Raw genomic sequence first — 27,677 nt, 5'->3', positions numbered from 1 at the left:
CTGCACAATGATGACGGATGGTGGAACAAGCCATATGAAATATAGATAACTTAACAATGCCCTTTAGTCCCAATCCAGTATTACCACTGCCACAGAAACTTGGAGCATACAATCCCACTGACTCATCACCGTACAGAGCCAAATAATGGCTAATGTAAGACAAACGGCATGAGGTTGGATACCTGTGTATCAAGTGCAGGCCTTTATCTGATGATATGGAAGTTATCTTTACATTTATCATCTGCATGAAAATTAACAATGACTGCAAACAGTATGCTGTGGGGAAATCTTGTGTCCCTACTCAAAACATTAATGATTTTAATAGAGATAGAAGTAGCCATAGCCCATCCCTGTGTCCGAGTAGTATTAATTGCTCTGTGAGAATACCTTGTAATTTCAAATTAGAAGAATCTGCTGAATAAAATTTACAGAAAATATTATCAACTTTGGATTTCACTTAAGGGTTCATTGAATAAGCGAGGCATCAGAATCATTGCCATCGGCACTGGAGACAAGCTGTTAACACAGCTGCCACACTTAATATGGGCAGCCACCAAGTTCACACCGATTACCCTTCTTGCAACAGAGTTAACCTGTTTGATATGAGGGAAAGCAGGTTCTTCGCAGGAAATCTTCACTAGTGACAAACTAGGTGGTCTCTATTACACATCCTAGGATAAAAAAGGGGCCAACGTTGAACTTCAAGGATAAACCATCACAGCATTCATATCAGAGATCAGCTAGTGTCCTCTTTATCCACGTGTGACAATTAGCCTAAACTCACAAACAAGGAAGACATACTTGCAAGCAGTGTTCTGTTAAGATAGAAAAGAAAAAGGCGCACTATTAATGGTTACAACACTTACATAAAGTAGACAGTTTTCTTTCTTTTTTTTCATAAAGTTTAGGCAACAGGTTAAACACCTAAACACATCAATCCAAGAAAAACAAATTCAAAGAATCCCTTTACAGGATTTTCTTTTGGAATGCAACCAAATGCCACGATCACATGACGTACAACATCTGTAGCATAATCAACTCCTAATATTCTATCTGAAGTGCACAATTTTCCCCTGTATATTCAAGACCTTCCCTTCACACTTATTTCACACATTTATGTGACAGATGACATCCCATAGCCCTTTAGGAAGCATCTTGCTTATAGCAAAGCTAACAATTTCTACTAGTGTGACTTCTCAATCAGTGTTACCTGTGGATTAAAAAAAGCTCCCTCTGGGTTCACTTTTGCCACAATCATCCTAGATACCATCCCCCACCAGACATTCTTATTCAGTGACAAGTTAGAATATGAGTGGTAACCCTTAGTTCTGTCTTGATTAGGTACCATCCTTGTGAAGCAGTCTAATCTTTCTGACAAAGTTAGTACAATGTGTAGAAAAAGGAACTTAAGGGCCCTTGGCATGTTCCTTTGCACAAAAGTTGCCACAGGATGCTTGATTCTTCCCTTCAGAAGGTTGCTGCATGCTAGGTGAAGACAACATGATTAGATCCTGATACTAATGGTTATCAAAGCATGACTAGTATGTGGGCGGCAGGCAGTTACAATATATATTGAGAGGATATTGCATCATGACGAACTCAACGTTGCATGGGTTTCACAAAGCCTTTCCTCTCCCCTCTGTGAAGAAGCAGCTTGTGTGCCTCCCACCCAGGTGGGCTTGAAGTTTGACAGCTTGGCTGGTTTTCTCCTTAGTGTGGACTGGCTAATTACGTAATGATATGTAAAAACCAGCATCAGCTGTGGTCTGCATTGAAGAACTCGACGTGTTCTGCTCTTCTAAGTGCATGTTACAGAGAGGAGGAGGTTTTCAAGTTTCCAAGCAGTGTGTTCTCAGTGCTTGCTTCCTCCGGAAATAGAGAACGCATCTCACTCGCTGTAAATGGTCTACATCATCAAAGGGTCACATTGCAGAGGTGCTGTGAGCAATGTTTTCAGAATAAAAGACATCGTGTAGTGACGACAAAACTTCTTCTTCACCCGTCCATCTACAGTCATCTGCACTCGTGTCTCGAGAATTAGTTCTGAGTTGTGTCAAAGCCATGAACGCCTCACAGTCACTACAATATAACACAGCATCGGCAGTACCGCGGTCTGACTCCGCCTACAGACGGAGGGGGTGTGACCGGTGCAAAGTAGGCATGGACCTTCACATTCGGCAGCTGTGCCTGTATCAGACATGTATATGGAAAACAAGGATACACAAAATACAATATGAGAAAAGGGACAGAATTGGTTCACTTGCAAAGCACTTGGTCATAGCTGTGTCTTCAGATAGCCCCTGCTCACTATACAAAATATACGTTATTTGGTACCCTGGTGTTTCAACTAAAAAATCTGATCATTTTGTTTAATTCTTTTTTTTTTGCACAGTAGCTTGGATTATAAACAAGGCATGTGCCAAAATGTGTCTCGCCCATTAATGTTTAAATTTATGTTTTTCTAACTCCCGGAAGTTCATTGACCCCACCTATGACCTTTGAACTTGTGGTGACCTTCAACTCCCCAAGGGACATTTACCAGCCATGTTTGGTCACAACCAGACATATGTATCAAAAGTTATGAGCCATAATCGGAACGCGCCGTAAAAACTTAACATTGGGCCCTGAAAGTTTGTTGATGCCTGTCTGTGACCTTTGACCTTGTGATGAACTGCAACTGCCCAAGGACATCTACCATCAAAGTTTGGTCACAAACAGACACAGGGATCAAAAGTTACGAGCCATAATCGAAACACGCCGTAAACACTTAACATTGGGCCCTTAAAGTTTGTTGACCTCTGTCTGTGACCTTTGACCTTGTAATGACCTTCAACTCCCAAAGGGACATTTACCATCCAAGTTTGGTCACAAACGGACAGAGGGATCAAAAGTTATGAGCCATAATTGAAAAGTGCCGTTAAAATTCAACATTTGGCCCTAAAAATTTGTTAACCCCTGTCTGTGACCTTTGACCTCGTGGTGACCTTCAACTCCCCAAGGGACATCTACCAACCAAGTTTGGTCACAAAGGGACATATACATCAAAAGTTGTGAGACATAATCAAAACGCGCTGTAAAAACTTAACATTGGGCCCTAAAGTTCATTGACCCCTGCCTGTGACCTTTGACCTTGAGATGACCTCCATGTTTGGTAAAATGTGTAACTTTGTATAACCACTCTTCCCTCCAAGTTTGATTGAAATTGAAGTCCTCAGTAGAGCGTTATTCAAGTTTTTGTAGCGTTACGGAAGGACGAGTTACGGACTGACAACGGATGGATGGACGACGGACGGAAGACAGATGGACAGACGCCGCAGGCCATCCCTTAGTCCCCTCTCACCTCCCGTGAGCTGAACAAAAATGAATGAAAATCATTTTTAGTGCTATATGCAAGAATATTTAGATGTGTTAGTAATTTTAATACACTGAGCATGATAGCATCCTGACGTTACAGCGTGCCACATCATAATATGTGACATACTTTGACTGGTCTGTGCCAACAAGAATTCAAGACACTGGTACTCACCCTAAGTCTTCTGATGCCTGCCCGTGTGATAAGCTGGCAGTCATAGAGCTCTATCCGCTGCAGCCCTTGACAGCCCATCAGGTGATCTAGCGAGGCGTCCGTGATGAGGGGACAGTTGTCCAGTTCAATGACCTGTAGGTGCTCTGTGGCACAGGCGCTAGTACCAATGAACCTGATGCCCTCGTCTGTGATCAGTTCACAGTGTGATAGCGTCTGACGGATAGCAAAGAATCAACGATTAATCAGTAATTACATCGATTAATATATGGATCAAGGATCACTTTCCTCAATTCTAAAAAATTCATTGTAATATATCTGCCATTAACCCATAGAGGATGGCTAATTTTGCTACAACACACATTTCCCATAGACACCTGCCCAAGTGTACTCGGGACTAGTCTTCAACGGATTAAGGCAAAACGAAACATGGCACACACCATATTGTCAACAATGGTTATAATCAAAATACAGAAAGAAGAAGAAACAAAGTAGTACATACAGTATTGTCTGAATATCATCTTCAGTTTTTGCTATGTAATGGAAGACTCTGATTGTCATCTCAGAGCTTTCTTTGCATAATTAAAGGGGAAGTCCAGACGATTATCAGCCGTTTCGTGTGTAAAGAACAATATTTCATGAACCTATTACCCTTTTCCCGACGAGAAAAGACCATCAGATACATTTACTATGATTTTTTTTTTAAATAAGGTAATTCTTCATGTTCGAATCCGTCGCGAGCTGCCCTTCGTACTATCTGTCCCAGGATGCATTGCGCGTGACGTATCGGGCGCAGTTTCCTCAGCTGAGAGCACCGCGAGCGAAGCCCAGCTACGCATCGATCTCCCATTGCACTGCTGACTACGGGCGGTATCTGCATGTGTGCCTTGTCGGCGCTACTGCAGGAGACCGTACACCGATTTAGGAGTGCTGTTGCCAAACGCTGTATTCCTTTATTCAAATAATCTTCGTTATATATCTATATAAAATCTTCAAAGATTAATGTAAAATAGTTGCAATGCTATAACATTTTCGTTTAAATTGAAATATGTATGTATTATAATACTGCCGTACTTATTAGTGTCCACCCCATCACTTACAATGCATTAGCTGTTGTCGGGCTGTGCAGGCATACATTTACGTCTGCTGCTGCCAAGTGCTATCACAATCCGCGATCGTTTTTTCGACTTCTGAGTGTGAACAATCTGAAATCAGTCTGTCAATGTCAGAATTATTGCCTCTTTTGTTGTCCGAGACTGTTGAAAAGTGTGTCTGACGGTGATAAAATACGACAGTATACATGTAACTTGAACCGAGGAAGAAACGCCAGCGCCAGCTTGGTACCACCGCCGCGCCGCGCCGGTAACTACGACCAGCAGCCCAATACACACAGCGTAATCGGGCTGCGTGTTGTAGCATTCAGGATCATGTAAAGGTAGTATCGTGGATAGATATCAATTTAAAATCGAAATATTTCTTCAATTTGAAGACTTACTAGTAAAGTTGAAGTATTGACAACACCCTAACACTTGACACATCGGCATTTTTTTAATGAAGCAATAGATCATGCCGCGTGCATCCGCTGTGTGGTCAGAGACTGTTGAGCGGTACGCTACTACCGCTTGCTTGGCCCGTATCACCGTTGCTCAAGCAGGGCTCCCCCGAGCCAGCTGACGCTCCAAGCAAAAAGCAATGTGAGGATGAAACGTCACGCTGTCACGTGATCTTTCTCGCGGGCGTACAGAAATCGAACGGTTACGATTCAAAATTAGTGATGCTAAAAAATCGATTGTGGCGAGTTGGGAGGGTCTTTTTCAATGAAACTTAGTCATTATGGTCCTTTATTTATGTAGATTTTGGTTAATTTTTTTCAAAATCGTCCGGACTTCTCCTTTAAACAAAATCACATGCCTGGATGAACATATGATGGACATTAAAAACCTACAACATTGTCTTATTTCTGTTTCATGAGCATCTGTGCTGTCTGGAGGGTATAAACAAAGCAACACAATTGTACTGTGTTCCTCTAAATCAATAGAAATAAAAGACGCACATTACTGTAGTAACAGTTTGTATTACACCTAACCCCTGACTGTGGAGACCCTTTGGGTCTTTTGCCAACATTTTTATTATTTTTTTTTTTTAGACTGGAAAGCATTTCAAATTGGATTATAATCAGGGATGATATTGATGTTTGTTGAAAAAATTGGATATCAATATTTTCAGGTGATTTTGATACATGGAAAAAGCAAAATGTGTGTAGACTTCAGAAAAAAAAAAATCTGAAATTAGATTTAAATCTATAGAATATCATGCCTGTACAATGTTTGTGCATAGTGTTGGGCTTGGCAGCCATTTTCACATGTAAACACATTGGTCCAATTTCACAAAGGTAGTTTAAATCAAATCAATGCTTTAGATATAGCCAACACACAAAAACAAAGGTGTATTCTGCTTTAGTATGCGTGTTATCATGAAGCTATTATCGGAGGTCTGCTGGAGCATGTGATATGTCACATGCTTTTACGCATTCAAAATGTACGTGTTCCATAAGATCAGATTTAAACTACCTTTGTGAAAGTTCCCCCATTTAATGGCTCTGCCTTTCTCAAAGGTGTCTTAATGATCTGATGCCTATCAACATACCAGCTTCTGCAGGACTTGACATCCCAGGGCTAGATAACTTAATGTTGTGTCTGTAATCTGCACAGGTGATAAAAGCACAAACATATAGTCCAAGAAACAAATTAATCAAAAGTACACACTGCAAAAGAGTAACTGGCAAATTAAGTAATTTTCAGGTAGTATTGTTTGATTCGATTTGACACAATAGATTGATTAGAAAAACAATCAATATTTAAATCCTGGGGAGTTTACACTTAGTTAATTCTTCATGCTGGAGTCCCATATCACACAATGGGAAAAATGTATTTAAATTAGCTTTCTTGCCAAGACATCTGAGTAACAAAAGGGTCTGGAAAAAGAACTTCCTCATGATGTACACACTAAAGAATGGTTATAAAATTCAGAAATGCACACATACAAAAGGGTAGGACAGGGAGGCAAACATTTTTTTTTTAAAATTACAAAGATGTCTTACACACTCATTCGTTCATAAACATTGCATGCACAAAAACCAATAACTCTGCAGTAGTAAAAAAAGATATCTAAGTATATCAATATTATATACTTGCCATATTCTTGAAAAGGCAGGATCCATACATGAAAAGAACTCATATTAATTCAACAAAATTTCAATATTGAATTGTCTCATACTTACCAAAACACACTCTTCTAGGTCCATCCTTTCCAGCTCTGTACATGTCTGATATTGCACAAACAAGACATACATAATGGATTAACAAGTACTCACACTGCATGGGTTCACTTTTCAAATTGCAATAGACCTAAACAAGTGACTGTCTCTAGACCCCTTTTCATTTATGATCAAGGCAATTATGACATGAATGTTGGCTCTTTTTCCCTTCAAATTCACGGGGGTAGGACTTAAACAAGGTGTCTTTGATAAATTTGTAATTCTGAAGATCTGTTCATAAACACTGTCATGGAACAAGTGGATGGCACTAAGAAAGAGAACAGTTATGATATTCCACATGGATTGACACTTGTCTGAGCTTTAAGATGATTCAAACTTGACGTACATCCTTGTGATGCTTCAACAAGGGATATGTCAGTGATGAAATTGTAACTGTTTCTTAAAAGGAGCTGCATGAACACGCATTATTTATTACCTGGAAAGGCAGCCACTCACAATATTTGAAACTGTGATCCTTTCGGAAACAGAACAGCAAAGTTATGCTTGAAATTACAAAAGACCTGCCACATAGCGCTTTGAAAACTTCTGCAATCATTATTCCTGGGGATGATATTGGCCAATTTCAATTAAAATTCTAAATCTATTGAGAGAGAAACCCAGACAGGTGATTACTGCCATCTGATCTGGAGCAGCAAAAGATGATATTTGCCATCAATACAGTTTCTAGGTTTCCCAAGGTGTACATACACCATCGGATAATACTACAACTTTATCTATTAAAAGACAAGTTCACCTTCATAGACATGTGGGTTGAGTGAATGCAGCAATATTAGTAGAACACATCATTGAGAGTTTGAGGAAAATCAGACAATCTGTTTAAAAGTTATAAATTTTTGAAGTTTCTGCTCACTCAAGGCTGGATGAGAAGACTACTATAGCTTGTGATGTCACATGAGTACAACGATATAAAGAAAGAATAAAGAAAATTCAACATATTTTCACTTTTCTCCCATAACAAAAGAACACTTGACTTCTCTCTTTCAGAAGGCAGGGGGAATAACATTACCCTTAACATATGTCAGTAACAAGTCGAAGAAATGTGCACTTTATTTAAAAAGTAAAGTTTCGTGAAATTCTCTTTTTATTTTCTTTATATGGTTGTACGCATATGACATCATACACTGTAGTAGTCTTCTCATCCAGCAGTGACTACTGAGATACTTTAAAAATTCATAACTTTTGAACGGATTGTCCGATTTTCCCCAAACTTTCACTTATGTGTTCTACTAATATTGCTGCATTCACTCAATCCACATGTATATAAAGGTGGACTTGTCCTTTAATGGTATATACAGTGTAGCACATATCATTTCAGTCTTTATGTACTAAAGAATGAATATGTAGGAGGGTACAGATTCACATTGAGTTCTCAACTTAAAAAGCAAAAGGTTTACTAAATAGGAGTGCTTTTCTGCTTTCTTAAAGCACATTAAACAAATTCCTAATATAGTCTGGTAAATTGTTCCATAATTTCATAGAGGCAGCTAAAAATGAATGTGACCCATTAAATTTTGTATATATCTCTCCACAAAGCAGAAGTGATCTGGACAAAGATCTTCATCAAGGATTGCATTCATGCATCAATGCAGATAGATAGACTGAGGCAGAACCTTTCCGACATTTCAATGTAAGGGTCAAGGGCTAATTGCAAAAGTTTGTATCCCTTGCCCCTAAAACTTATTTTTCAAGAGTTTGATTAACATCTGAACAAGAGTATTAAGAGAGATAAAACTGTACCAAATACACAGCAGACTAACAATAAAATGACAACTGATGAACAATAAGAAATTGTGATGGCACAGGTAAGCTGAAAAGAAATGTAAGAAGGTAAAAAGAATAGCTCAAAATAGGTCATACTGGATCAAGCATGCTACAGTTTGTACATGCCATAAGATATATCCTGTTGTAAAGTGTACGCTGATACACTTACTCTTGCTAGGGCCTGGAAGCCACTGTCAGTGAACTGTGAACAACCAGATACTTCTAGTGTCCTATGGATCAGAAGATATGGAAGGTTATAGTGAGGTTGCAAGGGTATCACATATCAAAATAATGGCAGATCTCAGTTTCAATTTGCTGCACAGAAGTACGTATTCACTTACACAGAAAATGATGATGATATCTCCCTCATATCATGTTCATATGAAAATGCCTGCCTTTCACAATCATTCTCGCTGTGATAACTTTCATTAACGTTTAACTCTAAATATCTGTAATCATGTCCACGATGAAAAAAGAAATTCATGACAAAAGAAAGCAGCCTCTTAACCCATTGAGGTCGAGTCCAGAGTATACTCCGGCAACATCTGCGTGTTGTAGCAAAATCAAACTGTCCTCAATGGGTTAACTTAGTGTTTTGTTCATACTAAAACTTTTAAGATGACACCAATGTGCACTTTCAATATCATAGTCCATGACCACAAGTACAGACCACAGTCAATTGTTTTTTAGACTTTGAATGCAGAGGCTGCTAAATATCAAGACAAGAGTGAAGAATTAGGATGAATATCACTGTATGGAACTCCACATTTAATATCACTGTAATTAACTCCACATTTGTGAAAACATCAAATATGTCACAGTCACCAAAGTACACGTATCATGAACATTTCATTCATTAGCTTTGAAATATATGAAGAGTTTGAATGTAAAAACAGATAAAAGCAATTTTTTCAAGTTTTTTAAAGTAAGGTCATCATTAAATAGAAACAAAAAATCTTTCAATGATACTGCACTCATTAAATAAGAAATATTTAGAAGATATTACAAATAATTACATATCATATTTAAATTATTTTGTTTCTTAGCAGACATGATCTCAAATATCTCAAACTGATGAAAATGGATGTACAACCTGTATCAGTTTTTGCATTTAAACTCCATATCTAGATCAAACTATCATTTATGTAGAAAGAAATAGAAAGAAAGTAAAATATCCACCATTACCCTATGAAACTGTCTAGACAACATTCATAAGTTTGGCCACTAGATAGACAGATGATGCTTAGTATGACCTGATTAGAGTGACTCACTTGAGTTTGTGACAGTATTGACTGAATGCACCAAGAGTCTGGTCAGTCAGGTGGGTACAGCCGGACACACAGAGTGATTGTAATGTCCGACAGCCTTTAGCCAGTGCCAGCATCCCGTCGTCACTTATTAGCTGCATTACGGGGAATGGAAACACAGGGCTTATATCATACACACATTGCTTACACACAGTGATGTCAATTCTGATAGCCCTACGTACTGTCTACATGAAACATTGCTGTAAAATCACAATTTTTTGTGTGCATGAAACTTTCGTAAATTTTGCGAGCCAAGACTTGCGAAAGTAAAATGCATTGAATGAATGCCAGTGGCAGTTTGCGAAACAAAAAATCATTCTGCAAATGTTTCTGATTTTACAGTAATCAGCACAGGGGTCTTTAAACTACAGTGGGTTCACTCTGCAATGACATTGCAACTTAAATTGTGGTTGACAACTTTAAGAATTCAATTCATGGTCACAGATGAATCTAACACTTTACACAGTGTCTCTAAATCCTCAAGCAAGAGACAGATATAGTTTTAAAATATTTAAAAAAAAGAAAAGAAAAGAAAATGAGGCTATCTTGATATCCATTCATCACTGCTGAATGTATCACTACTTGCTGGAGAAATCTGAGACACTTATTTGATTCCACAGCTACTTTTAAATAAAATATCATAGAAACTGGAAGGAGCCATAGAAAAGGCCATTTAACATTCAATTGCCTTCACTTTAAACTGTTGCATTTTGAATCTGAAACTGAAGATATTTCTCAAATTTCTCACTTTAACCACACATGAACATTGTCTCTAATCACTAGCTATACAATACCTTATCCCTATATCTTAATCACAAACAGGAGTAACACAGAGATTGGGCTACATCTGTAACTGAAATCACAACTTACTATCAAGTATGCAATACTGAAGATATCAATTGTCAAACAATAGTTTTGATGAATACAACCTAAACGATGACAAACTCACATCTAACAATCAAGGCATCTCAGAGCAGGTGGTCAGAGAAATATTTTCATTCAGATTTAAAGCTGAAACCACAGCTAGCTCACAAATTGCTTTTTCATACAAATCGCTCACAACAATTCTCAACGGTTTACTTACTGCACATCCTTGGACATTAAGTGTTGTTAGATTTTTACAATGGCTGCCTATGTGGGTGATTCCATCATCTGTAGTCTGTAGATATAAGGATTACAGGAAATCAAGAGAAAACAAAGAAACATCAAGCTATGCTGCACTAGCAATACTTTGAGAAATGAGAATTTGTGGACAAATAAGGAAACAAAGAGATTATTCAGCAGAGGGGTGAAGATATAAGGTATGAGTTTTCATCAATTTGTTCAATTCCTGCTGGTTCCTTTTTCTGACACGTTTGTTAAAATGTAGATCAGCAGTTGCGATCCTACAAATTTCATTTATACAAAGGGCAGACAAAATTGAAGAAAACTCATACCTCAAATAAGGAAACCCACTGTTACAATACGTGTGAATCACACATAAACATATCATGTTTTTAGTTTACTTCAAACATAACAGAAACGGGTGGAAGTGAGCCATGGTCATCACAAAGTGAGCCATGGTCATCACAGAGCAGCTGAAGAGCAGCATGACACAAAAATAAGGCTCATAAATTCCATCCACATCTGATAATCCTGACATTCCAATTGATCCATATCCCCTTCTGACACACAAACTGCTCTTTCTTGATATACAATGATACAATGTAATGTTATTATCAACTCAAGTCTTCATATCAATTCATGCTGTAATATAAGTACACTTCTTTTCTAGCATTGCCATACAGTGTGTCAAAATGGTAAGTACCAAAGAATGAAGGTAATGCCTAGAATTGATGTATTTATAAATCAGGTCAGATCTTCACTATGTTAGCTTTGCACTAAAAAGTTGTTGGTGTGTGTTGTGCATCTCTAGAAGAGCAATGAATGCTTACAATTCTTCTTCATTAGTGATGTAATGTTGGATGTCAAACCATACAATGTTCACAGACTCGTCGCTGGATTAAATGAGTCATTTTGTTTACTCATGGCCAAAGTCCTCAACGAGCTCTGCATCTACTTTGCATGTGAACACACAAACAAGGTATAGCTCCTATGAGTAAAAGATAGATTCTGCATCTGAAGAAATGTGATTCTTCATGCCCTCTGTAGCTTAATAAATATCCTCCTGCAAGAAAACCAATGTACTTACTTTATTAACATTCTGTGAAAAGTACAAATGCAGATAAATCAGTCATAAAAAGAATTCATAGCATCATTATGAGCTCCCGACTGAACCACTGCTGTCATTTTTTTAGTCTTAACCTTCTTAATACCTTTCTGGTTTTGCTTGCAAATATTCATAATTAATCACAGTTCTGACACAGGTTACATTGTAAGACAAATTCTTGCTTGTGTTACAATGAAATCTCATCTCCAGAAATGTAGGTCATTTAACAGCAAAAAATGTGTGCACATCCCCCCAACTGATTTTAACAGGGAAGCACCATCTGTTATACGCAAACAAAGACACAAGTACTACACTGTACTTCAGACAGTGCTTAAAACTCACATTAGCAAAAAAAAAAAAAAAAAAAACATAGTTGAAATTTTCAAGTTTTGTGTGTAGCACGGAACTTACTGCATGACAACCTTTGAGGATGAGAACCTTGATGTTTGGACAACCACGGACAAGGGCCTCGATGCCATTATCGCCAATTTGGTCACACCATGAAATGTTTAGATGACTAAGAAGATGACAGCCATCGCTGCAGAGAAAAGAAAAATTTGTCAAAGAAGTGGACTTTATATCCCTGGCTCTCATTCAAAGTCTTGTAGTAAAAATGACAAGACCAATAACTTTGCACACACTACCTGTTCAAACATATAACAACACCATCACAGTGAAACACATTATGGCTACTATAAAAGTGGATATTTTCGCGCGACTAATTTTTCACGCTCGACCGGTTAAGAAGAGTTTCGCGTGTTTTTAATTCCGCAGAATCAAGACATTAATTACTGGAACATTATGGCAAGCAAAAATATTTTTGTGTGCTTTTATTTTTGCGCTAGCTTCTGGTTGCGCAAAATGCGCAAAAATGTCAACACCGCAAAAATTTCCACTTTTACAGCAGTTTGAAAAACTCTCACGAACCTACCAAGACTGGAAAATAGCTCTCTGTGTCCTTTGCCATACTTATCAATGTGTTGAATGCACACAAGATGGTCTTATCATTGGCAAGTTCCTGCTCCTAATAACACCTGCACTGTTTTCTTGATGTAAAGTATGTATGTGTGTGTCTGTGTGTGTAATGTTAGCACATAGATAATCACCTTGGTCATGTGATTGCTTAACACGTAGGGACAGTATGCTTCTTACAATTGTACATATACAAGTTAAAAAAACCTGGCATATCAGGCCCTACGCCCACTCTGAATTGTGATTTACATTATAAATGAACAATTTTGAGAAACATGAATCCCTACTAAACCACAAGATTGATGGGGTTGAGTTGGTAACGAGTGGATAAAGAGTGGATATGCTGCTTTCAAAGAGCAAAGTTGATAGGGATTTCCCCTATCCGTATTACAAACAAATTCTGTTATGAGACAAAGGTTGCAAGCAGTCATTGCACAGCACAGATTCACAACACACACACACATACAATATGTAAGATGCACACACCAGACACAGACATTAATGTGTGCAAACATAAAGTGGGTCACAAAAAAACTTAGGGGCTAGAAAGTGCATAAGTGAACTCCACCTCCATAACAAGAGACCCGCGGGTCTAGCGCTCACCTGAGTATCGCAAGTTCACCTTTCACGCAGTCACTAATCTAAATTAAAATTTGACCAGGCATTCTCAAGTAGAAGATGAAAATGTACAATAAGGGCCCAATTTTTTTAAGATTCCTTAATTTGGGGGGATTGGGGCCCCCTGGGGCCCTCTGGGTGGGGCATGGTGCCCATTTTGATAAATTGAGATCCTGACCCCCTAGGGATGCTACCTGCCAAGTTTGACAAAAATCCATCATGAGGTTTTCAGGAAGAAGATGAAAATGTACAATTCAGGCCCCCATTTGGACCCTTCCAACCACCCCCCTACCCAAGAGGGGCACCCCTGGATCTCCTATGAACAAACTTGAAACTACAGTCATTAATGTACTCACTCATAATATTATCTCAGCTCTATAACTTCTGATTCTAGAGAAGATTTATAAAGATTCCTTCATTTGGGGGGTTTGGGACCCCTGGGGGCCCCCTGGGTTGGGCATGGTGCCCATTTTAACAAATTGAGATCCTAACCCCCTAGGGATGCTACCTGCCAAGTTTGGTGAAAATGGGTCATGGGGTTTTCAAGAAGAAGATAAAAATGTACAATTTAGGCCCCATTAGGACCCCTCCTCACCCCCTCCCCTGGGTCCCAAGGGGGGCACCCCTGATTCTGCCATGAACAAACTTGAAACTACAGTCATCAATGTACTAACTCATAGTATTAACTTAGCTCTATCACTTCTGGTTCTAGAGAAGAAGATTTTTGCGGATTCCTTAATTTTGGGGGGTTTGGGCCCCCTGGGGGCCCCCTAGGTGGGGCATGGTGCCCATTTTAACAAATTGAGTTCCTAACCCCCTAGGGATGCTACCTGCCAAGTTTGGTGAAAATGGGTCATGGGGTTCTCAAGAAGAAGATGAAAATGTACAATTTAGGCCCCATTAGAACCCTTCCCCACCCCCCTCCCCTGGGTCCCAAGGGGGGCACCCCTGATTCTGCCATGAACAAACTTGAAACTACAGTCATCAATGTACTAACTCATAGTATTAACTTAGCTCTATCACTTCTGGTTCTAGAGAAGAAGATTTTTACAGATTCCTTAATTTTGGGGGGTTTGGGCCCCCCTGGGGGCCCCCTGGGTGGGGCATGGTGCCCATTTTAACAAATTGAGTTCCTAACCCCCTAGGGATGCTACCTGCCAAGTTTGATGAAAATCGGTCTTGGGGTTTTCAAGAAGAAGATGAAAATGTAAAAAGTTTACGCACGACGCACGACGGACGACGGACGACGGACGACGGACGACGCACGACGCACGACGCACGACGGACGCCGGACGAAGGGCGATCGCAATAGCTCACTTGAGCCTTTGGCTCAGGTGAGCTAAAAATGCATGTTTTCAGTGAAAGGCCGTTATCAGAGCATCATAACAAATAATATACTGTATACGCCATATGTTTAGCGAGTCTACCTATGTCCCAAAAAAAATTACAAAAGGACCCTCCGGAATTAAATCTTTAAAAATAGAGAATCAATCTAAATACAAATTCAGGGTATGAAACGATAACTCATCTTACAGAAAACCCCATTCGATTTGCTTCAGTGGTCAAAGAGAAATGAGGAATTTTGTAGAGGATGTCAAGAATCTCTTCGATCCAAGTTCTGTCTATTGTATTCACACACAAAAGCATCGAAGTGCTAAACTTGGAAGAATCAGACCCATGACAAGATTTACAACTTTTCACATTTCTTTGTGACCGCTTAACCAAATTGAATGGGGTTTTCTGCAAAATAGAGCTAAGATGTTATAATTTAAGACCCTGAAGTAGCATTTAGACAGTTTAATCATATTGGGTGCTATCAATGCAAAAATCTTATTGTAATTTTTTTGGGGGACATACTGTACATGTAATTTTTTTGTGAATCGGGACTTCTTGACAATTTGGCAAGTGGTTAAATTTGCGATTGTGGAGCACAACCCTGAACAAAGAAATATATGAGTGTAGTTCACGTTCAGGTTGTGATCAGAGATAATATTTTCGTGTGTTTTTGAATTTGCGAATAGTACCCTATTCGCAAAATTTGCAAAAATGAAAACCTCAAGAAATATTCGGCGTATACACTTGAAAGATCAGACAGGGGACTGCACACAAAATGTCACCAATCTGCATTTTTCTCAAATATTTGGGCACAGACAGAACTTATCTGCTGAGAAAGACACACAAAAACATTTAATTATAATTATTCTGATTATATACCACCAACAATTGTTGAGAAAATTTTCTAGGGAGAAAAATGAAAACTATTGATTTTGTGTGTTTGAGTGCGTGTGTGTGTTTACACACCGAATGAAATGCTGCTTAAGACCTAGGTGACACAGAGTTGCAAATTTGCTTTACTCTCTTAACTTTCAAAATTCATAACTTTTTTTAATGTGTCTGATTCCCCCCCAAAAAAAATAAACAAGCAAAACAAATCAACGATCTACATCTCTAATTTTTCTTTTTTCTTACAAAGCGCCATAATATTCAAATTCAATTCAATTTATTGATTTCATAAAAACAATGCAGGCAATATTTTTTACAACAGTCAAATGTGGAATAAACCACGAAAAAGCCAGTGGCTTGAAGATTGTGATTCCCTATATGGGATAAAATTTCCCTTAAGGATGGAGGATGCTTGGGTTTCCTACATATGAGGCAACCTCTATCATTTGGGGGAAAAAAATGGTATGTCTAGTCCTCATTATGACACCTATGTATTACGAATACAACATACACAGATTAAAAGCGACAATTAGTGGACACAAAGCAATTACAACAGCTCACTCGAGCTGACACTTAACAAATCCAGACATGAAGCTATAGTCACAACTTTCTGTGACTACAAAATGTATGTAAGTTTCAATGGCATCTATAGACCACAGAACCAGGCTATAGTGATGTTTGCAGTATTTTCATCTGATACTTGTGGAACTCTTTACATGTCTCTAATACTACTGGGCAATTAGTGCTGCTTTCTCATGATATTGTTGCCTAGTTTACAAAATCTTGAAGCAATACAAACAAAAATACTGAGGATAGATAATACAGCAAAAGACATCAGAGCCAGCAGATAAAAATACAATATTTTAGCTATAAAACTTGACTAAAATGAAATTCAAAATAAAGAAATATATAAATACTAATTAATAAACTGCTAGGCAGTATCTCACTCTGGCATTTATGTTGATATTGAAGCCAACTTTAGGAAAAGAGTATTCTGCCTGATATAATGAAAATCCACAGTATAGCTGTTCAATGATTAATAGAAAGCTTCATTTTCAAGTAAATACTGAACTCTAATTACAAACAATAGTTTTCAAGTAGAGCTTGACTTTTTAACCCGCTGAGGATGGACTGATTTTGATATAATACACATTTCCCATAGATACCTGCCCAAGTATTCTTGGAACTTGTCTTCAACGGGTTAACACTGAAAAAAAAAGGACAAAAAACATGCTTTGTTGCTATGACCAGCAATGAACAACACACATAAATCTCCTCTTGGTTTACGTTGTGCCATGCCTGACCTTACATGGTGTATGACAGTTTGTATCTCACCTGAGACTCTTTAGCGCGTTGTCTGTGATGGCTGTACAGGACACCATGTTGAGCTGGCTCAGCTTCTTGCTGAATTTACTTAGACTCTGCGCTGTATGATCTGTGATTCTTTTGCAGTCTTCTAGGTTCAGTACTTCTATATTTTTGCAGTTACCGGCAAATGTGCTGCAGATACGAGTAGGGCAGAAATACAGATTAATGAGAATGAGTGACAACACATTATTCGATGCAAAATATCCATAAAATCATTTGAAATTGGAAAAAGCTACTTGTACCTTTGAAGAAATTCATCTTTACCCATCAATGTTTTTTTTTGTCAGTAAATTCATTTCATTTCACAATTCAATAGGCATATATTCAGAGAATTATTGTTATTATTATTTTGCCATAAAATGATATAACGAAACTTTATAAAGCACTTCACTACACTGAAACTTAGTCAATAGTCTTTACCATGGCAGTAGGCGAGCATCAAGCAAACAAGCAAGAGCAGTTTGATCATAACCATGGAAACTGAATAAGTGTCGCTTACAAAATATTCATATCTTTTTCTACAATTGGGCTGGATTTACAAAAGACAAATTCTTTGATAGAACAAGGAAAATTAATCCCTTTCTCCAGAGTGATCATCATACATGTAGTTTGCACTTAAAGTCTGACAGGTACATGTAGTGCAAGACAAATGTTTAAAAGGTTTACATGTCATACACAAAAGACAACATCAACTTGGATGACATTTTTTAACCAAAGACTGCTTCATCAACTGGGGTGGCACAGGCAAGCCCCCCCCCCCCCCCCCTCCAAAAAAAAGCATCAACATTTTAGCATTAGACACATCGCAGCAGACTTAACTTGTTTTTCAATACAATGTGCCTACACCTACATTTGTAGTAAACATGAATTGAGATACTAGCAATGAGGACTTGAGAAGATACAGACTGGCTGTCCTGGGCCCCATTTTATCAAAAGTTAAAATTGATTTTAATTTTCCGTAACACACAGGCTGCCATAGACTTACAGTTGAAATCAAATATATAATCAATTTTAACTCTGCATAAAACAGGGCCCTGCACTTAAAATCGATATTACTGGATGCACAGTCATTGTCAGGATAGGATACTTTGTATGTATAAAAATTAACAAGATGAAGAATGTTGCACACAATTTAACTCTCAAAATGTTAACTCTTCACATTTCCTGTGGTTTCTTGATTAACATCATCTCTCACCAGCCTTCTCAGTACCACTATCTTCACACTCTCAATTCTGGGTCTCAAGCCAAAATCATTTACATTGCACGGAGACACAGGCTTTCTTGAGAGTTTGTGAAAGTGTGCAAATACCATCTATCAAATATCTGCATTGATTCGTAGTACATGTATTTCTTCAATGTACTACGAATCACTGTAGAGAGCACTTGTTACACATATGGGTATGAAACCAGGATACCAAGGCTGCACTACTGTTAAATATCAGGATGGACAGATCAAAATGCTGAGTGGCTGATGACAAGAGCACAAATTCTATCCAATCAGTGGAAAATGAATGCTCAGCTTGAATTTGATGTATTGCACACAGAGCACAGTTCTCCATGATGTACTGGCAAAACTCACTGGTGGTGGCAGGATTCAGGTAGTCACTGCAATGACCTTTTAAAATCATCCATACTTTGGTCAACATTCTCAGGTAAGCTGTGATGTGATAATTACCCTCTGTACTCATGCTCTGTACTCATTTTTGGCAATGAAATAGGGCTCAAAATGCTTGGTTACACATACAGTGTAGTATTAGCCCTGTAATATTGGAATCATGGAACAAATGCTGATTTTGAAATTACCTTACTTACATAATTGCATTGGTAGTAATATCATTAAATGGACTTCTGTGATAATTCACAAACATACATGGATAAAAAAAAAAAACGAAAAAAAAAAAAAACTATGGTGTGAAAACTGTCAGGGCACGTGCATACTGGCTAATGGTATCTTCTGTAGATATAGAGCTACTACCAAAGTTCACGCTCAAGGACAATTACATCTAGTTTATGACATATGTAAGCATTTAATCTCACAGCATCCTGACCACTTGTAGCCCTATGCAAAAGACTCATGGCTGTCAATTACATTGTAAATTTTTGTTGATATGCATAATCATACAGATAGACTGTGCCAAATCCCTTTGAAATGTCAAAGGGATTCTCTTTTTCATCCTAGAGCAGAATATATTTCAACTGTTGTTGACGATGTTTCAGTGATAGGGTACATTTTTCCAAAGACGTGATTGTACAGTGTTGCCAGATATCTTATAGGACTATTACAAAGTGAGTGATTTCTGTCCTTTGTTTTTGGAGTTTTTGTTGCTTTTTGTTGTTTGTTTTGACAGAAAGATGTCAGAAGACTTCACATTTTGTCAGGGAACACAGTTTTTTTTTTCTTGCTGAGTTAACCATAATTATATGCACACAACCTTCAAAGCTCTCTAAGGGCTCAAAAGGCAGTGTATCATATGCACAGTAGAAGTTAGTTCGGCAGACCCATGGACATTGTGCACTGTGTGCATTTATTGCACACATGATAGGGAATTCGCCCCAAATATGCATGTAACTGTGGGTTCAGTAAATGTAGAAATATTAGTGGAACACATCCATTTAAAAAATGTTAGTTAACACCATGTGCTGTAATCACTGGCTGAGGAAGGTTACAAAACATGTGATGTCCAGTAGGGCAATGGTACAAACGAAACATAAATAGAGTGCTCCACATATTAAAGTTTTCCTTGCATAATGTAAACATCACCTCAATGACATGAGTTGCACTATAATCATTTTGGTATAAAGCCAAACAAATACAGAGAGAAGTGAAAAGTACAGTCTGCAGCCATAAATGTTCCTTCTTCGTAAACTATTTGCTTTCCTTCTTTCTTTCAGCAAACAAAATAAAGTTTGATTTTTTTTGTATTTATTTGATATTATTCTATTTTTTAATTATTGTTATAATAATAATAATAATCATTATTATTATTATTATCATCAACACCACCATATTATTATTATTATTATTATTATTATTATTATTATTATTATTATTATTATTATTATCATTTAGATTATTATTATTATTATTATTATTATTATTATTATTATTATCATCATCATCATCATCATCTACATCCTGTGATGTTTTAACAGCATAATGGGGCTGGGGTGGCTCCACACACTTCTGGCCTAAAATAAAAAAGAATAAAAAGATATATAAGACCAATGACTACCAAACTGTTGTGCTCAGAGATTCTACAGACTACCAGAGACTATGCCCCCACCCCCATTTAAAGCATCACACAGCCCCTGTGATGAGCTACAATGTATCAAGCACTGTTCTCAAGAAATCACACACACACACACACACACAAAATTGCAACCATGCAAAGCTCTATCACGGTGTGTGTCCTCTTCTTGGAAGTGAAAGTAGTGAGAGCTCTGAACTCTCTGAGAAAAAAGAAAATCAACTCACTTCAAGGCATCATCAGTGACACTTTTGCATCCATGTAAACTTAGATTCTTCAGGAAACCACCACAGCGCTTTGATATGTGCTCCACAACTGGCCCCTGGGAGGAGGGGAAAAAAAAGAATGTGAAATGGTCAGCTCAGTGAGAAGAGTTTAAGTGACTTGCCCTAGTCATGTCAGACATGTAAGCAAAAAGAGAAACGAGTGTATAAATTATCAAACTTTGATAGAATGACAGTGAATTCTGTGGAAGGATTACAAGTAACCAATGCATAGTGTCTACAAAGAGCAACATTATTATATCTCATAATTTTCAACACTTTATTTTCTTTTTTGTCCTTCAAAGATCAGTCTTTACATACATTACTGGCCTATCAATGGTATCTTTTTCAGAAGAATTTCTTACATTCATCTGTCCAAAATTACTGCATGAACACTTTTCCCACATTTGCAGTTAAATTACAATGCAGAAACGAAAAGCGCTTGTATGAAAATATCTCTAGCATTTTAATGTCCTGAAGATGCTGTTTGATACTGTAAATTTTTTAAATTGTGAAAATTGTGGAACTTCGATGACTGAGCCCTATAATGATATTCAAATGGACGAAAAATTCAAAAATTCAAATGACGAAACACTCGAGCATACCAAAAATTTGAAATCATGCTGCTAGTACCAAGATATCTATGGGGGGAAAAGAAACACAATGCTCATAAACTCTAACCAAATCCAAATTGGCCTTTGTTTACAACCTGTCATTTAAGTAGATTTTTACAGATTTTTGCCTTCATTATCCTTTACAACCACTTTTTTTTTCCGCAGCTAAATTTCACATGATATCAAAGACTTTGGCACCTAATAACATGATGCTACTCAGACTTTTGAAATGGAATCATTGTTCAACAATTGATAACAGGGTTTTCAGGGTTGTAGGTACATCTAAACAACTATTGTATCTCAGAGGCTGTACACAATCGCTTGCACTTCTTCAACCGTCAGACATGTCTCAGGCATTGACGTACATGTACATATTTTATCATTATCAACAATCATTTCACAACTGATACATTCTTATTGCAAACCTAGACTGAAGCAATCTTTAGTTTTAGGGGGATGGGTTTTATTTAGATACAATATACTTCCATTTCTTTTTCCTTCAGTCATCGTTGTATTATTGACATTTTATTTGTCATATTGAAACATGAAAAAGTATGATTATTTCACTTATCTATACAAGAATTATTCCCTTATGTTTGCACATTAATACCAAAGAGAATTGATGTGTTTTGTATAATTTGATTGGAAGTGAATGAAAATTATTTGGAGGAAAAAAAAAATCTTTCTCACCTCTATATCTGTCTGGAAGTTGAATAGGTCCACCTTCTGCCAGTTGCTACCATCCAGGGCAAGGATATTCCAGTACTGCAAAGGAAAAAAAAAAAATCATTCCACAGATCTATTGTTAGACCCATTTAAACTTAGTATGAGAAAGATGGACAGACAGACAGACAGAAAGAGACAGACAGACTGACAGACAGACAGACTAGGAGAAGAAGAAGAGGGACTGAGACTGCAACAGCATCAAATTACTGGGTACACAGTTGTTTGCAAGTTCCTCATGTTTGAAGATGAAAATTCTGCTAATAAATTCCAGGATATCTGTGCATCGTGGAGTTATTACTCATCAAAACTTGACATGGTATACAATGCTCAGTGTTTATGTACACATGTACATGTACACGTATACTAAACAAATAACTGCAAATATGCTGGTATGTAGTAGCTCCTAAGGCAAGGCAAGCTCGCTTTTCACACAGTCCTGTCACCACTACGGCTACAAGTAACCTACATTTGTACAATGTTACATGACATTTATGGCTCTGCACATACACAGTACTTGTAGGTATCACATAATTTTTTTGATTATTATCATTCTGCTACAAATGTAGGTCTCCATGCCTTAATATGCTGCTGATTACTTCACATAACATTTGTACATAGTACAGGATGGACATCTCTTATCACTTTTCCTTGAATCTATGTGAGTCTGGAGGCAAACCAAAAATAAGACAAATATCTGGAGATGTAATATACCACATTACATCTCTGTGGGATTTATACTTTCCCCCAGGAGATTATATTTTCCCTGAAGCGCATCCAATATAGCATTGAGATAAACTACAAGTACTGTCTTGAAGGGAAATCAAACTCCAAAGAGACAGTTGAATGTTACAGTTGTACAACAATAGATAAGGCAATATTTGTTATGTTATACGGTCACCTTGTACCGGGCACATAAATGTATGCATTCCATTTCAGCCTCATTGGCAGTCAGTCAAAATCTGGAATGACATTACCTGACATGACATCACTGTGCCAGGCAATATAACAATTTCATTCCTTGCTCCATTAGTCACTTAATTGCATTATGACCACCCACTGACCAGTATTCATGCAGCCCATTTAGCATGTAGCATTTTTAGTCAGGATTGATGAGCTACACAATCACACACTGTTACCAGCCAAGATTTCCAAGGGTTGTATCGTACTTAGAGCTCTGCCGAATGAGCAGGAAGCATTTTAGTGGGGCAGATGTATGTAGCAAAAATTGGTCGAGATGCTCACATCCGGCGGAAAATGTGAAATTTTGCATAGAGGGGTATTTTTTGGGGCGCTGATTTCAAAAATTGCCGGATCCAAGAGATCTGACTACGGGGTCAGCCGCCATTCTGAATTCCAATATGGCCGCCATCACAAAACATACATGTATTTAAAGATCCCTATCTTCAGTTCTAAACGACCTGTGGCACCAAAATTTAGTACATAAAAGCGTTATGACATGCTGAATTTGATGACAGATTAATTTGAAGTGCCTGACAAACATAGAATGGTCGCCATTTTGAATTCCAAGATGGCCGCCTCAACGAAAAGGTCAAAATCCCTTTCTCAAGTTCTAAGTGACGAGTGACGCGGAAATTAGCTGCAAACAGGTATTTTTACATTCTGAGTAAAAAAAAAAATGGATAAGTAATGTGATGTGTCTGACAAACGCAATGCCCACTATTTTGAATTCCAATAAGGCTGCCAAGACAAACATGACTAGCATTCACAGGCATGCCATAAAGTGCAGCAAAAATAAAGCATAATGCACCTTTCACTGATGTCACAATGTAAATACAGCAGCTCATACTCAATCAGTTACAAACGTGCGCTCAATCAGGTAGCCTAATTTACAAACCCGAGATAGAAATTTTCCACACTCCAACATGGCAACTACGTAGGAAAATTCAAATTGGCTGCCGTGCAGCTTACCAGACATATCAAATAAGTCTGTTATTGAAGTCGTCATATCACCATGCTTTTATGTATCACGTTTTAATGGCCTATGTTATTCAGAATTGAAGATAGGGATCTTCAAATGTTTTGTGATGGCGGCCATATTGGAATTCAAAGTGGCGGCCGACCCGTGGTCAGATCTCTTGGATCGGGCAATTTTTGAAATCAGCGCCCCAAAATACCCCTATATGCAAAATTTCATACTTTCCGCCGGATGTGAGCATCTTTTTCACATATCTGCCCCCCTATTTACTTTACAAAAGAAGTAAAGAGACCATTTGTATGTTTACCTTTATTTCACAAGATGAAATCAATGTATTCATGACTACAATGCATGTTAATTACTAGTACTGTTAAAGTAAAGTGAGAGACCTAAATTGTAAGTTATGGAATGAGAAGTAAAGATTGCTGTGACTTCTAAAGAAAATCTTACACAGAATCACATTTCAATGAACACTGTTACATTAAGTACTACAGATTTAAAAGAACATGACAGTCAAGACTTCAACATGATGTACTTCACTATAGAGAATATATGTCAGGTTAACATTCATATATCATCTGCTATGAAAATCACTTTTAAGAGTATGACTGCAAATTGTCTGTTGAAACATAATATCATAATTATATCCTACAAGACACTTAATTGATGAATACCAAGTAAAGTTTTAACATGAATATCAAGCTACTTAGAAAAGGAGTCATTTTCAGCTCTCTACTCTAACAATTGCTGAGGAAATGTATACAATCTGCTCAATGTTATGTCAACAATTTTTTTTTATTTTAGATGTGTTAATGTTTTGATAAAATCATACCAAGATGAAATACATTAAACAAATTGAAGTTATTATCAGTACAAGATAACCAGCATTCAGTCTGGCTCATGTACAATGTACATGTACAAGTGTATATGTGCCGATGTTCAGTCATTATGCTCTATCATTACGCAATATGGGTGCTAGAGGTGAATGTGAATGGTTGTAGGTAGGAATGTAGAACTACATTATCATTTTTAATCATATGTGACCCGCTACAACAAAATGGTCCTAAAGTCGCACACGGTCGAAGCCGTGAAAATCGAGTTTGAAGTTAGAGCATCAAAATTGGTCAAAACTTACGATTTTCTGAATTTGACATGTTATTAGAGTCTGACATGTCTTCTATCATCTGTCGAAATTTTGAAGCAATATGATGAAAGGAAAGACCAAAAAACAGCGTTTCTCTGGGCCATGTTTTTTTGGCGTTTCAACGAAGCAGAAACTGGTTCGCACATTTGGATTGAGCGCCACACATAGGCTCCGCCCCTAACAACGACCAGAGTAATCTCATTGGTCAGTTTGCTGCTTGCCGCTAACCGAAGCGTGAAGCTCGCACACTGCCCAGTCGACTGGTGCGTGCGGGCGGGTTGCGCTATGCCCAGCCGCTTCTCCTGATATCCTGGTCACTGATTGGTCGGTGAGGAGACCGCCGACGCTGTGTTTGAATGAGCATTTCGGGGGTTGCTAGGGCTTAACTTCTATTGTCCGGAGGTGAATACTGACCTGCGTGTCTCTTGATTGTGATTGCGTCGCAAGGAGAACTTTTAGGGCGCTTTTCTCGAAACAGTGATTTCCCAGACGTCTTGACATGCTCTCATTTAAACATCGATATCTCCGCAGCCGATTATTTTTATAAGACGTGTTATATATCAATTTAAAGCAGAAAGATTAGGGAATTGTGTCATGCAATTTTCAAATAATCGACCTCGCCCGACTTTAGGATCATTTTGTTGTAGCGGGTCACATATTTTAACAAAAGTTCGCGATTGGAAGATGAGGTGGAGGATACTGTATATTGTAATTTGTCGGAGTCATCCCTAAATCAGCATTCACAATTATGACCTCCATAAGATTGATCTTGACCTGCAGCATAATTTCAAAGAAACAAAAAACCTACAATGTAAAAATCAAAAGATTTATTCTAATACCAGTTCATTTCATAAATGTAAGTCACGAAATATCATTAAATAATGGCTGTATACACCATCATACTGCAATCCATATACCTAGTAGCCTTCAAATGACATTCAATGTCAAGCAACCTTCAAATGACATTCAATGTCAAGCAGATTTACAAGCCATCTCAATCAAAAGACTTGTACCAGGCATGCATGGCCCAGGCTGTACAATGAAATTCACTGCAATCAATAGTCATTATAAATAACAACAGAGACTCCAACCCAAAGCACCTTCTGATCCGGAGATTCTCCCGCCTGAAACCCCTAGCAAACGGGAGACTCAAAGTTGATATGTGCGAAGCGCGAAATTCCCAGGGTTCTAGATGCTCTCTGGTGCTATCTAAGGCTTATTTTTTCAACATACGATAGAAATATGTAAGAAATCCTTTCCAACGGGAGACAAAGAGCCAGGGCGGGAGAAATCAAATCTCAAACGGGAGAACGGGAGATTTTGCAAAAATGGGTTTTCAGCGGGAGATCTCCCGTCGAAAACGGGAGAGTTGGAGTCTCTGTAACAATAGATGTTATACAATATAAAAGCTGTCAAAAAGGGAACAAATGTAAAAATTGAGCTCAAGATTGTCAAACTTTCAGGTTTTACTGATTTAATAGCTAGTTTGTACATGTACAGATGGTAGAACTAAAATCTAAAAGCAATCTTGCTGCACGGAAAATCCGATCTTAAGGACTACGTACAACAAACAAAACTATTAAAGTCAGTGTAATGATATGTGAGACAGACAGAACAAGACGGATGGACTTGTAAACAGACAGCTCGAAAAACATAATACATACTGTCATCCTTCAGAGCAGAGACATCAAACTAAATATTCTTAAGCTATTAAATATTGGCTCCAGTCCAATCTTGGTTGAATGCTTTTCAAACTCTAAGAAAAAAAAAAGTCCCTAGAAAAGGCTTATGTCACAGATTCTAACATGGCGTACTGCAGAAGTCTGATCAGGCAGCCAACCTCTTCAGATCATATTCTCAAAGCAATACCATATCTTACTTGCATGTGGGGATTATTGCACATGATACCAAATATGCTATAAATCAAACTTGATCAACAGAATTTTTTTACGGGGGGGGGGGGGGGGGGTGTGAAAATGTTAACATCATTATAAAGAAAAAAAAACATATAACAGTGCTGCATGATGTTAAGGACAAGAGACAGTGCCATGTAGGACACAAGTACATGTAAATAAACTTGTAGATACCTCATCGTCCTCTTACAATTGTACATGAACAAATTCTGACTGAAACTACAATGGTAGTTGCAGAGTATTTTTTGAAGTCACCTACTGATACATTGTACATAGAGCTAATGCCTCTATCAGACTGTTTCCTGCGTACTGACCACTCCTCAAGGTTTACACCTTACTTTTTGGATAAAATATTGTGATCAGAGCTGAATGTTGTAGTTATACAACTACAGCAATGCGGAAGCCCCCCTGGTGAGGATTATGCCAAAGGTCTCCAGCATTTTTGCACTTTACAGCTTAAGGTATGCAGAAAGAACATGAATTACTTAGAGCAAATGCTCTCAAGTCTCTTGAGA

General features: G+C 37.9%; 1 protein-coding gene across 1 annotated transcript in view; it reads right to left on the bottom strand.

Annotated features, from left to right (window-relative positions):
* Positions 1 to 469: 469 nt before the first annotated feature.
* The window catches only part of LOC139726448 (uncharacterized), a 45,317-nt gene continuing 18,109 nt past the window's right edge, over positions 470 to 27,677 (bottom strand). The window contains exons 4-14 of the mRNA XM_071637404.1: positions 22,134 to 22,208; positions 20,794 to 20,888; positions 17,286 to 17,450; positions 12,549 to 12,675; positions 11,013 to 11,087; positions 9,893 to 10,023; positions 8,791 to 8,851; positions 6,804 to 6,848; positions 6,170 to 6,226; positions 3,527 to 3,739; positions 470 to 2,187 (exon numbers count right to left, since the gene is read on the bottom strand). Of these exons, the coding sequence (XP_071493505.1) occupies positions 2,080 to 2,187; positions 3,527 to 3,739; positions 6,170 to 6,226; positions 6,804 to 6,848; positions 8,791 to 8,851; positions 9,893 to 10,023; positions 11,013 to 11,087; positions 12,549 to 12,675; positions 17,286 to 17,450; positions 20,794 to 20,888; positions 22,134 to 22,208 (1,152 nt within the window). The 3' untranslated portion in view covers positions 470 to 2,079. The remainder of the gene's footprint in view (positions 2,188 to 3,526; positions 3,740 to 6,169; positions 6,227 to 6,803; positions 6,849 to 8,790; positions 8,852 to 9,892; positions 10,024 to 11,012; positions 11,088 to 12,548; positions 12,676 to 17,285; positions 17,451 to 20,793; positions 20,889 to 22,133; positions 22,209 to 27,677) is intronic.

Source organism: Diadema antillarum, unplaced genomic scaffold, assembly GCF_040938485.1.
Source record: "Diadema antillarum isolate AM-2024a unplaced genomic scaffold, OU_Dant_1.0 seq00000083_RagTag, whole genome shotgun sequence".
Taxonomy (NCBI): Eukaryota; Metazoa; Echinodermata; class Echinoidea; order Diadematoida; family Diadematidae; genus Diadema; species Diadema antillarum.
The sequence above is the reverse complement of the archived record's forward strand: the minus strand, read 5'-3'. Positions and strand labels throughout refer to the sequence as shown.